Below are 13,514 nucleotides of genomic sequence, written 5' to 3' on the forward strand. Positions count from 1 at the left end.
ATAACCTCTTTGTATTGACTGTTTCAATGTTCTTTTCAGATGAGGTACATAGTGATTGCCATTGGATTCTCGCTTGCAAACTGAAAATATTCACCATCGCAAAACAAACTGCTCTGATAACCTCATTGTATTGACTGTTTCAATGTTCTTTTCAGATGAGGTACATAGTGATTGCCATTGGATTCTCGCTTGCATTTGGAGCTCTTTTTGCCAAGACGTGGAGGGTTCATATAATATTTAGAAGAATAAAACCAGGTCAAACGGTAATGTATATTTTAGAGACAATTTTGATGATTTATATATATATAATTAGTCTCTTACTTCGGCGTCTGTTTGTAAGAGTGCCAGTCTTTGAAAACGAACGGCACACCTGGTATTTGTATTTCGAGTCATTTAAAGGTCACTGTAACAAAAAATACATCTCATAAATAGCTAATGTCAGAAACCAGCGTTATTGGCATCAGAGTATTGTTTAGGTCAGATTTCTATGAGGCCATAAACATTCTGTAATTCAAAGAAGTATTTATTGTGAAGAATGTCACTTTCCTGATGGAACATTAATTTTATGTTATTCTAATAACACCTTACTGATACAGATTGCCTGGCAAAAGAAGGCATACTCATAAAACCTGTCTTTTTACCGACAATCTGCAAATGTTATCAAAATTATGGTTCCCCGGAAAACTGAAAACGTCAGATCAAAGACACAGGTTTGATCCCCAAATCAAATACATCACCATCGGATCAGAATATATAGACCTTTTCATTTCTATCTCCCATTAACATGTGGGTACATTGTATATCCTTTGCCCGGTGTTTTGAGCATTGGAGTGGGCGTATTGGTTGAGTTGTCTTAAAGTACACACATCTCCCTTATTGATTCTTATAAAACGCTGTTTCACTGCTGCCACGAGATGGTAACTGCTATCAAAAACCTGACGTGAAATAGCAAATAACACTACAATGTGTTACGCGCGACTTAACATACGTCACAAATTCCATAGAGGTCACGTGTCTGCAGGAGAGCACGATATAGAACCTTACAAAATTGTCCATTCTTTTCAGGTCGCCGACAAGACACTGTTTGCCCAAATCACCGTCCTCGTCCTGATCAATGTGATTGTTCTCATCACGTGGTTCAACATAGACCCCCTGCAGGTCGTAACATATAACACGTCTCAGGCGGTGAGTATTGAGGATGTTGCATAGCGGATGTGACTGTGCATGAAATTGCAATCCATCAGTAACAATCATACTTTTTGATGGAACCATCCCTACTTACATCCAGTTTAGAATGACTACGGCTGTCATTCGTTTTAACCAAATTGGACTCCGCACTCTCGTTTTATTAAAGGAATCTGAGTTTATTCGGAACTATTTTTAAATATTAAGAGTTATTACTTGGTTGACGACAACGTGTAACGTTAAGTTTGTTTCCAATCTGAGACACAATTGGCCCGGTCCTTCGGATATTATTTAGACCGACGAGAGTGTTTAATTTCAGAGTTGAACATGAATTGAATTACGTTCCTGTCTGGAATATGGATTTTACAGAATCACGCTTGACGGGCACAGTTCAATCATTTGATCAATGTTCTCTCATTTTAATTTACGGCGAGATACAATTAAGGAAGGGATTTATGATTGTGAAATAATTCTGTAAATATTCGAATAATGAAGCCTCAATGGATGTATTCCCGAGTGATGCAGTGAAGGTAACTGGCAACCAAGTACTGGCGAAGTACTGGAGAGTTATGAAAGATGGTAGATTTAGTTTACAACAACCAGTTTCTTTTTGACTGTGTATTCACGAGTGTTGGAAGGTGGAATTTACACCAACCATTCAGGTATTGACTATGTATTCACGAGTGTTGGAAGCAGTTTACACAAACTATGCATGAGTAATGACTGTGCATTCGCAAATGATGAGAGAAGTAGCTATAATTTACACCAACCATTCAGGTATTGACTATCTATTCACGAATGATTAGAGAAGTAGCTTTAGTTTACACCAACCATCCAAGTATTGAATATCTATTCACGAATGATTAGAGAAGTAGCTATAGTTTACACCAACCATTCACGCATTGATTATCTATTCACGAATGATTAGAGAAGTAGCTACAGTTTACACCAACCATCCAAGTATTGAATATCTATTCACGAATGATTAGAGAAGTAGCTATAGTTTACACCAACCATTCACGCATTGATTATCTATTCACGAATGATTAGAGAAGTAATTACAGTTTACACCAACCATTCAAGTATTGATTATCTATTCACGAATGATTAGAGAAGTAGTTACAGTTTACACCAACCATTCAAGTATTGAATATCTATTCACGAATGATGAGAGAAGTAGCTATAGTTTACACCAACCATTCACGCATTGATTATCTATTCACGAATGATTAGAGAAGTAGTTACAGTTTACACCAACCATCCAAGTATTGAATATCTATTCACGAATGATTACAGAAGTAGCTATAGTTTACACCAACCATTCACGCATTGATTATCTATTCACAAATGATTAGAGAAGTAGTTACAGTTTACACCAACCATCCAAGTATTGAATATCTATTCACGAATGATTAGAAAAGTAGCTATAGTTTACACCAACCATTCACGCATTGATTATCTATTCACGAATGATTAGAGAAGTAGTTACAGTTTACACCAACCATCCAAGTATTGAATATCTATTCACGAATGATTAGAGAAGTAGCTATAGTTTACACCAACCATTCACGCATTGATTATCTATTCACGAATGATTAGAGAAGTAGTTACAGTTTACACCAACCATCCAAGTATTGAATATCTATTCACGAATGATTAGAGAAGTAGCTATAGTTTACACCAACCATTCACGCATTGATTATCTATTCACGAATGATTAGAGAAGTAGTTACAGTTTACACCAACCATCCAAGTATTGAATATCTATTCACGAATGATTAGAGAAGTAGCTATAGTTTACACCAACCATTCACGCATTGATTATCTATTCACAAATGATTAGAGAATTAGTTACAGTTTACACCAACCATCCAAGTATTGAATATCTATTCACGAATGATTAGAAAAGTAGCTATAGTTTACACCAACCATTCACGCATTGATTATCTATTCACGAATGATTAGAGAAGTAGTTACAGTTTACACCAACCATCCAAGTATTGAATATCTATTCACGAATGATTACAGAAGTAGCTCTAGTTTACACCAACCATCCAAGTATTGACTATCTATTTGCGAGCGATGAGAGAAGGGGCTATGGTTTACACCAACCATTCGACTGTGTATTCACGAGTGTAGGGAGAGGCAGTGTGCACCAGCCTGTCGACTACTGACGATGTATCCACGGATGATTAACACTTTTAAAAGTGTAGTGTAAACCAAAGTATACATCCATCCTAGGCACCGTTGGAACCTTTTGCAGAACACAACCAAGCCCAGATACATAAAATAAGCTATAATGGATCAACACCGGTAAATCTCGATTTCCGAACCTCCTAAAGATCCACTTTAGAACCGGTTTTCACCAACTAGACATGCAAACTGTTTGAGGCAACTAACGAGATAGGATATTCAGACTAACGTACTGGTTGATGCATGTACCGGCATCCAAAGTGCATAAATCGAAATACATGGTCCAGACTCGATTAAACCATGTACTGACCATCACGTGGCTGGAACATAGGGAGCGAGGCTTTAAAAACAACAATATGTTTCCGACTTCAAGATTCAATTGAAATTAACAAAATATGCCTGTGCCACTGAGGCAGAGATCGGGTTCTAAATTATTTTGACAAAGACAGGCATAAATACATAAAACCTCAAATGCCTACCCATTTGGAAAGAACCACAGAGACGTTTCGTGGAACAAGAACATATGCCATTTCATAGGTAATACGCACAGGGACAGTCTATTACGAACAATTACCATCGTTTCCTTGCGAGAAATCGAACTTTTTACGTCCACTTTTTCGCTAGTTTAGGTGTACAAGGCTGCTTTAATGTTCTCCTTGCTGTGAATAATTTTCTGTGATCAGAATAATGAGGGGTTCTGGGCCTCTGACATAGGGTATTATCTTTGGCAATTTGCTCAGTTTTGATGAAAAACTAACGAACGAAGCATTGGTCTTTTGCCATCAAACATAGTTAATGTTTGTGACTTGTCAGTTTGACGTGGTCATGGTTCACCGCGGGGAGTGTCAAGCTTCAGATCGATCTTAGCTTCAAGCATATACATTCATGCAGTTTTGATGAAAAACTAACGAACGAAGCATTGGTCTTTTGCCATCAAACATAGTTAATGTTTGTGACTTGTCAGTTTGACGTGGTCATGGTTCACTACGGGGAGTGTCAAGCTTCAGATCGATCTTAGCTTCAAGCATATACATTCATGCAGTTTTGATGAAAAACTAACGAACGAAGCATTGGTCTTTTGCCATCAAACATAGTTAATGTTTGTGACTTGTCAGTTTGACGTGGTCATGGTTCACTACGGGGAGTGTCAAGCTTCAGATCGATCTTAGCTTCAAGCATATACATTCATGCAGTTTTGATGAAAAACTAACGAACGAAGCATTGGTCTTTTGCCATCAAACATAGTTAATGTTTGTGACTTGTCAGTTTGACGTGGTCATGGTTCACTACGGGGAGTGTCAAGCTTCAGATCGATCTTAGCTTCAAGCATATACATTCATGCAGTTTTGATGAAAAACTAACGAACGAAGCATTGGTCTTTTGCCATCAAACGTAGTTAATGTTTGTGACTTGTCAGTTTGACGTGGTCATGGTCCACCACGGGGAGTGTCAAGCTTCACATCGATCTTAGCTTCAAGCATATACATTCATGCAGTTTTGGTGAAAAACTAACGAACGAAGCATTGGTCTTTTGCCATCAAACGTAGTTAATGTTTGTGACTTGTCAGTTTGACGTGGTCATGGTTCACCGCGGGGAGTGTCAAGCTTCACATCGATCTTAGCTTCAAGCATATACATTCATGCAGTTTTGGTGAAAAACTAACGAACGAAGCATTGGTCTTTTGCCATCAAACATAGTTAATGTTTGTGACTTGTCAGTTTGACGTGGTCATGGTCCACCACGGGGAGTGTCAAGCTTCACATCGATCTTAGCTTCAAGCATATACATTCATGCAGTTTTGGTGAAAAACTAACGAACGAAGCATTGGTCTTTTGCCATCAAACGTAGTTAATGTTTGTGACTTGTCAGTTTGACGTGGTCATGGTTCACTACGGGGAGTGTCAAGCTTCACATCGATCTTAGCTTCAAGCATATACATTCATGCAGTTTTGGTGAAAAACTAACGAACGAAGCATTGGTCTTTTGCCATCAAACATAGTTAATGTTTGTGACTTGTCAGTTTGACGTGGTCATGGTCCACCACGGGGAGTGTCAAGCTTCACATCGATCTTAGCTTCAAGCATATACATTCATGCAGTTTTGGTGAAAAACTAACGAACGAAGCATTGGTCTTTTGCCATCAAACGTAGTTAATGTTTGTGACTTGTCAGTTTGACGTGGTCATGGTTCACTACGGGGAGTGTCAAGCTTCACATCGATCTTAGCTTCAAGCATATACATTCATGCAGTTTTGATGAAAAACTAACGAACGAAGCATTGGTCTTTTGCCATCAAACATAGTTAATGTTTGTGACTTGTCAGTTTGACGTGGTCATGGTTCACTACGGGGAGTGTCAAGCTTCACATCGATCTTAGCTTCAAGCATATACATTCATGCAGTTTTGATGAAAAACTAACGAACGAAGCATTGGTCTTTTGGCATCAAACATAGTTAATGTTTGTGACTTGTCAGTTTGACGTGGTCATGGTCCACCACGGGGAGTGTCAAGCTTCACATCGATCTTAGCTTCAAGCATATACATTCATGCAGTTTTGATGAAAAACTAACGAACGAAGCATTGGTCTTTTGGCATCAAACATAGTTAATGTTTGTGACTTGTCAGTTTGACGTGGTCATGGTCCACCACGGGGAGTGTCAAGCTTCAGATCGATCTTAGCTTCAAGCATATACATTCATGCAGTTTTGATGAAAAACTAACGAACGAAGCATTGGTCTTTTGCCATCAAACGTAGTTAATGTTTGTGACTTGTCAGTTTGACGTGGTCATGGTCCACCACGGGGAGTGTCAAGCTTCAGATCGATCTTAGCTTCAAGCATATACATTCATGCAGTTTTGATGAAAAACTAACGAACGAAGCATTGGTCTTTTGCCATCAAACGTAGTTAATGTTTGTGACTTGTCAGTTTGACGTGGTCATGGTTCACTACGGGGAGTGTCAAGCTTCACATCGATCTTAGCTTCAAGCATATACATTCATGCAGTTTTGATGAAAAACTAACGAACGAAGCATTGGTCTTTTGGCATCAAACGTAGTTAATGTTTGTGACTTGTCAGTTTGACGTGGTCATGGTCCACTACGGGGAGTGTCAAGCTTCACATCGATCTTAGCTTCAAGCATATACATTCATGCAGTTTTGATGAAAAACTAACGAACGAAGCATTGGTCTTTTGGCATCAAACGTAGTTAATGTTTGTGACTTGTCAGTTTGACGTGGTCATGGTTCACTACGGGGAGTGTCAAGCTTCACATCGATCTTAGCTTCAAGCATATACATTCATGCAGTTTTGATGAAAAACTAACGAACGAAGCATTGGTCTTTTGGCATCAAACGTAGTTAATGTTTGTGACTTGTCAGTTTGACGTGGTCATGGTTCACTACGGGGAGTGTCAAGCTTCACATCGATCTTAGCTTCAAGCATATACATTCATGCAGTTTTGATGAAAAACTAACGAACGAAGCATTGGTCTTTTGGCATCAAACGTAGTTAATGTTTGTGACTTGTCAGTTTGACGTGGTCATGGTTCACTACGGGGAGTGTCAAGCTTCACATCGATCTTAGCTTCAAGCATATACATTCATGCAGTTTTGATGAAAAACTAACGAACGAAGCATTGGTCTTTTGGCATCAAACATAGTTAATGTTTGTGACTTGTCAGTTTGACGTGGTCATGGTTCACTACGGGGAGTGTCAAGCTTCACATCGATCTTAGCTTCAAGCATATACATTCATGCAGTTTTGATGAAAAACTAACGAACGAAGCATTGGTCTTTTGGCATCAAACATAGTTAATGTTTGTGACTTGTCAGTTTGACGTGGTCATGGTGCACCACGGGGAGTGTCAAGCTTCACATCGATCTTAGCTTCAAGCATATACATTCATGCAGTTTTGGGGAGGCGATCATTAAATTAGCTGTAAGAAGAATCTTGTCAAGTGAGTTTGTACGTCGATTGATCGATCGTGCTTTACGTTACTGTCAGCAATATTCAGACCTCTAACTAATCGAATCTCGACCAGACAAATCAGTGATTGATTGCTTGGTTCGTCGTTTAAGTCCACACTCAGACATCCCAGCTATGTGGCGGCGGTCTGTAAGTAATCAAGTCTGGAACTCAGAGTCCAGTGGTGAACAGCATGAGCATCGATGTACGCCATTAAGATACGATGAAATGTATGAGTCAAGTCATCGAGTCTGACCATCCGATCCCTTTCGTCGCCTTTACGACTAGAATGGGTCACTGAAATAATGTTCCACAATCTCAGCCTTTCTGCTTAATCTTTTTTAACTTTATTTAAACCACGTGTCCAAATCTGTTCAAATTCAGACTGACACAGATAGTATGTCTATATCAGTTTAGGCGTGAATTTAATATACGAATGTCAAACTGCCTGTTTGTCACTTTGGCGTGGAGATTATTAAAGGGTCTGCCCAGGATGTAAAATTGTTATCGTCATATGCGACAGGTGTTTCCTAATCATAATCGATACAGCTATCATCTCCCATTGTTTTAATCCAACTCGTGTCTGAATATATAGTTTATATCGGATAGTATTCAGTCGAGGCAACAAAAAGATTACGTGATGACGTCAGTCATGCTGGTTTATCGAACAGGGTGTATTGTAGAAAACAAGCTTACCGCTAAGACAACCGTAAGTCTATGTTAAGATATGTCGATTGCGATCACCTTAGAGCTGAGATCTCCTTGTACAACAGCACCGGGAGAGCTGAAGCACCGTAAGTCTGGATGATCCCTAGCGAGATGGCCAAGCTTTGGATTTTCGTGGCTTATTAAGAGGCACACTGTTTAAAGACAGACATCTTCCTTATTGCAGGAGATACTACGTTTCGGTGTAGATACAAACACCGTTATCAAGCAGGTGAGACACAACAAGGGAGAATACATGGAGTATACGTAACTTTAATAAACATAGAGAGGTCCATGTAGTCAGCGATGACGTCACAGATAGTTGTTGTGATTGTAGATTATGACTGGTTGGTTGGTTGGTACCATTGTTGGTTTTAACACCGCACACTGCAATATTCAAGCTGTATGGCGGCGGACTGTAAATAATCCAATCTGGACAAGGCAATCCAGTGATCAACAACATGAGGATCTATATCTGCATTTATCTGGGATGCTATGACTTGTCAATCAAGTCAGCGAGCCTGACCATCCCATCCCGTTAGTCGTCTCTTACGACAAGCATCGGTTTGCTGGAGACCAATTCTAACCCCGAATTTTCACGAGTTACAAGTTTATAACTGCCATTCATTAACTCGAAAATGTTACTATAGAACACAGTCACACTAACCTGTGACTGCATTATCCAGTCTCGCTTTCCCGGTGATATTTGTAGTGGCACTGCAATCACATGATGACCTCGACAAGAGACTCGATTACTTACAGACCCTTGTTTCAAGACTGAGATCGCCTATTACGGCGATACATAAAGACCAGAACAAAACACTCACTCACTCTCTCAACGTGAGACAAATAAATCTCTTTTTTCTACCACCAGCTGAACGAGGCAGAAGACATACTGCTGCAGTACCAGGTAGACGTGTGCGTGTCCGACTACCACCAATACTTCAGTGCAGCGCTGTACATCATCCACGGTGTCATGCTCCTCATCGGCACATTCCTGGCATGGGAAACTAGGAAAGTAAGTCATCTCTCAGATTCAGATTCATTTTAGCGCCCCTTCCGTGATTTCAGCAATATTTCAGCAGTATTATGTCGATTTCAGCAATATTTCAGCAGTATCATGTCGATTTCAGCAATATTCAGCATTATCATGTCGATTTCATCAGTATTTCAGCAGTATCATGTCACTTTCAGCAATATTTCAGCAGTATCATGTCGATTTCAGCAATATTTCAGCAGTATCATGTCGAAGGACACCTAAAATTGGATTCACATATTGTGGGGAATCGAACCCTTTAACCACTAGGCTATCCCAACGCACCGGTGTGGGTAATCGAGCCTTGGTCTTCAGCATGACGAAGGAACGTTACAACCACTGTAGTAGTACTCCATGAACCACCAAGTATGGTCCCGGAGCAAGTCAAAGTGGAAAGAAATAATGTATATATGCATCAGGATGACTGTGTAGATGTGGGTGTCGTTGGCACTAAATAGTGTAGGGACATTCCCTCGTCACGTCGAAGACTCGGTTTTCATTAACCACAATGAAGCCAGTTTCTGGTTTCCCCACCTGAGAGGTTAAGGTAGTATTGCTTAAAGCAGCCTTGATTTGTTATCAGCCATTCAAACGAATGTGCATTGCACCTTGCACTGTATTTTCCACCTACAAGTGACAATATTCTACCAACAAAAGTGTCACAATGGCAACTGTTAGATAATTACACACTGTACACACTGTTGATCTTTAGGGATATTATTCCATTGAATAGTCTCAAAGAGTAAGGGTGATTTGTTCGAAATCTCAAATAACAGATCGTTCTTTTTGTCTTTCATACATCTAAGAAACCAACCTAGGAAACCTGATAAGCGTCACGATGACGCACCAAACGCTTTATTTTATGCTGTGTGTTTCTCAACTTCTAGCTGAAGGGTAAGACTGAGACTTCGGGAGCTTTAAACTGATACGCTCTGACTTACTTCCAGCTTACATATAATCTCTCTTAAAAAATGCACAACATCTTCAAAGATCCAATCCTGTCCTTATTCGTTTATCCAGTGTTTAAAAAGAAAACGTCGCAAAAAACGATTTTGAAATAGTTTAAAGAAGAGCGTGGTCGTCCAATATAATACTTCTTGGAAATCTGATTAACGTCACGCAAAATGGCTTTTTATACTCTAACGCAGGTGGTCTTGACATAGACATCACAGAAAGGTGAAAAACATACAGATGGTCATTATTTTGTTAGCCAAGGGGTCAGATAAAGACATCATCATTAAGGTGAAAATGTTCACAACTTCTCTCATCCGTGCTTACTTGCCCACTCCTGAAAGAATGCTAAATAATGTAAATTTGCATTGAACCTCGCATATACAAACTTAGGATTGAAATCTCAGTAATCACATATGTCTCAGTAATAATATACGTCAGCGCCTTGAGCAAGCACTAGTTGCCTGGATATGTGCGCTATATAAATATCCCATAACATGACATAATCAGGTATCGAAATATACACAAGGAAGAATCTATCGCACCACTTATGACTTTGAACCCCGCACAGATATTAATGTTCATGATTAAATTCGTTTATATAATATATATTAATAATATAATATTATATAATATATACGGTAATATTTACATTTCGTGGGTACCATGCATAAAGTTTGATACTCACTTGCTGCAGTCAAAGGAGCGCAATACGTGTACCCGACGACAAATAACTATTAACTGCCCTTACACCTTGAGAGTTAAGGTGAAAGCGTTGGTTCATCAAGTCAAAGATCGGTTTCTATTCCTAACATGGGTACAACGTATGAAGTCCGTTTGTGGTGACCCCAGCAGAGATATTGATAGAATATTGCTAAAACCAAATTTTTACATCGGGATAGCTTGGAAATCAGTTGATTCCCTTGTCGATGCGCAAATATGGGTCTTCTGCACTTACACCAGCTCAATGATTACGAGTTGTTGGCGCCCGAAATTTTGTCATGTCATTGAGGCATACGTGAGATGCTGACAACACTTAGGCAATTGACCTGAACAAATGAGCAAAGGAATTTAGTGAGTGAGTGAGTTTAGTTTTACGCCGCACTCAGCAATATTCCAGCCATATGGCGGCGGTCTGTAAATAATCGAGTCTGGACCAGACATTCCAGTGAACTAGTTCTTGAATATACACTTACCATCGGAAATCTGGTACCGGAAGTAAGCTGGGTCCTGTGCGCAAAGCGAGCCGGCTACCACCTTTGTACAGGAAGTGGCTTACATGCCCCACTGAATGATGTCCGGTGCCTCTCACATGACTGTAACTTTGAACCACTAAATTTGCCAGTCACACGAATCTAACTTGATGTATACTGATAGAGGCATCCTGAACAAGATGATTGTATCACATTTCCTCTGAACACAAGGTCCGTCTTCATAGACGATAGTGCAAAGACACACAGTGCTCATGCCATTGAAGATTTTTTAGTTTACGATGCTGTGTTCCATCCGATGTCCCGATCTCAATCCGAAAGGCCTGTCTGAATCATTTCAGGGTGCACTATTCAGACAGTAATCGTATGTTTTCATAAGATAGGGTTAATGGAAACACATTGAGAGGTTGTGTTGCATTATATTTATTCTGTGTCTATGTAAATAACCTTGGGGCTTCTTAAAATGTTTCCTCATCACGCTTGGTGTAAATTCTCACGGGAACACAATGAAGCAAACTTCTGGTGTATTTTCAGCTTCGACAATGCTCGAAGTCCGCTGAAAGCACCGTAAAACTAGACTGAGTGACTGACTGATTTGTCCATGAAAGCTTAATAAGTGAGTGCATAAATCATTGGAAACACAAAGGACAAGAACATGTCGGTAGAGCAAGAATCTGAATTAGGCGCTGCTTGCCTCGGGCAAGAGGACCGAGGGTTCGTCCAAGGAATGGAGGGTCGGCGTGATGGCAAAAGACGTTATATGTTTGTACTTGTAATTTTTTTGGAGGTTACATTTAGATGATCGCGTGAAAGGAAGCACGTGGCACGTCAGAACGGCAAGCACAATACTGAGCCCGGGCTGATACCTACGCGCTCGCACACCCGCATGCACGTCGCTGTTTTACTGGCATGAGACTTTAAACCAGTGTAACCACCTCTAATTTTCAGCCTAGTTAATGTGATCGCTGATATATAACAGATGTCACAGTTTCAGATCAACGTCATTGTGGAAAGAAACTTCGCAGCTGTTTTATGCACAACCATTTTTATAATTAAATACTGAAGAAAAGCTTTCTCCTCTGATCATGACCTGTCGGATTTGCGAAGGCGTCGCCACACATTTCATCAACTTATTTAATTAATACGCTCAGATCCCCAACTGTATTATTATGGGTTTAGCGCGATAACCAGTCCTTCGCACACTGAAAAATATTGATTCCTTACTTGCTAATAGGTTTCCTGAAAACTGATATGTTAGAAACATGTGATCGTGGAGGAGTGAACGTTTTCATCTTTGCAAGTTTGTTCTTGTGGTAGATACTTTTCTCTTAGGGATTTTGATAACATGCATATACACAGACATGTTGCTCCTTTAATCACAGTGTCCCTCTCCCCTAACTACACTGTCAATCAGATTCCAGCAACTGCTGGTTTCACGCCGGACTTCTGGCAAACATAACTTTATTTCCTGGTGCCTCGTGATACGGTGGGCTGCAAACAGGTCACCAAACACGCCAAGACACTGTAAGACAGACTAGCTCAAGGTTTCAAAAGACCTTTGTGTGAAAAGGACGGTTTCATGAGTTAAAATGTTGTAGCGCACCGTGAACACAATGTTGCACATTATTATACTGGGTTTTATAAATGGACAGGGTCGTCGGATCACAGGTTTGCTCGCGCTACAACGAGTCGGGTTGTGTCGCATAGACAGGCTTGCTGACCTGACACGTCATCATATCCTAGCTGTGTAAATCAATACTCATGCTGCTGATCACTCGGTTGCTTTAAGCTGACTCAATTGTTACAGACTGTCGCCATGCAGATAGAATAAAGCTGAGTGCGGCGTTGAACGACACGCCAGTCGACAAAGGTTAGGACCAATTCTATCCCTGGTAACCTCATGCCAGATGTATCGTTGCTGTGCTAACGTAGACTTCCGAGGACCCCAGTCACCTATTCTTATAGAAAGTCAGTGACTTGGACAATTGGCTCTCATTGGATTCTGACATCATAAATAGTGGCGCGTACTACCATTCACTGGATTGTCGGGACGCAAATCAATTAAGTCCAGACCGTCGAGAAATAAGTGGAACGATACCGAGTGCCGCGTTAAATAAAACATGAAAATAGCGTTGCACATCATGAATAAACAACCTGGTGTGAAATGGCATTGCTAGTTGTTTTAACGCCGTACTTTGCAAAGTCAAGCGGTATTACAGTGGCCTGTGAAAAGACTAGTGCGGACCAGACAACCAAGGGGCAAGACG

General features: G+C 40.2%; 1 protein-coding gene across 1 annotated transcript in view; it reads left to right on the forward strand.

The window, feature by feature from the left end:
- The window catches only part of LOC137282519 (gamma-aminobutyric acid type B receptor subunit 1-like), a 102,492-nt gene that overhangs the window by 77,583 nt on the left and 11,395 nt on the right, over positions 1 to 13,514 (forward strand). The window contains exons 11-13 of the mRNA XM_067814277.1: positions 156 to 263; positions 1,066 to 1,185; positions 8,924 to 9,067. Coding sequence (XP_067670378.1) covers positions 156 to 263; positions 1,066 to 1,185; positions 8,924 to 9,067 — 372 coding nt within the window. The remainder of the gene's footprint in view (positions 1 to 155; positions 264 to 1,065; positions 1,186 to 8,923; positions 9,068 to 13,514) is intronic.

Source organism: Haliotis asinina, chromosome 4 (assembly GCF_037392515.1).
Source record: "Haliotis asinina isolate JCU_RB_2024 chromosome 4, JCU_Hal_asi_v2, whole genome shotgun sequence".
Classification (NCBI taxonomy): Eukaryota; Metazoa; Mollusca; class Gastropoda; order Lepetellida; family Haliotidae; genus Haliotis; species Haliotis asinina.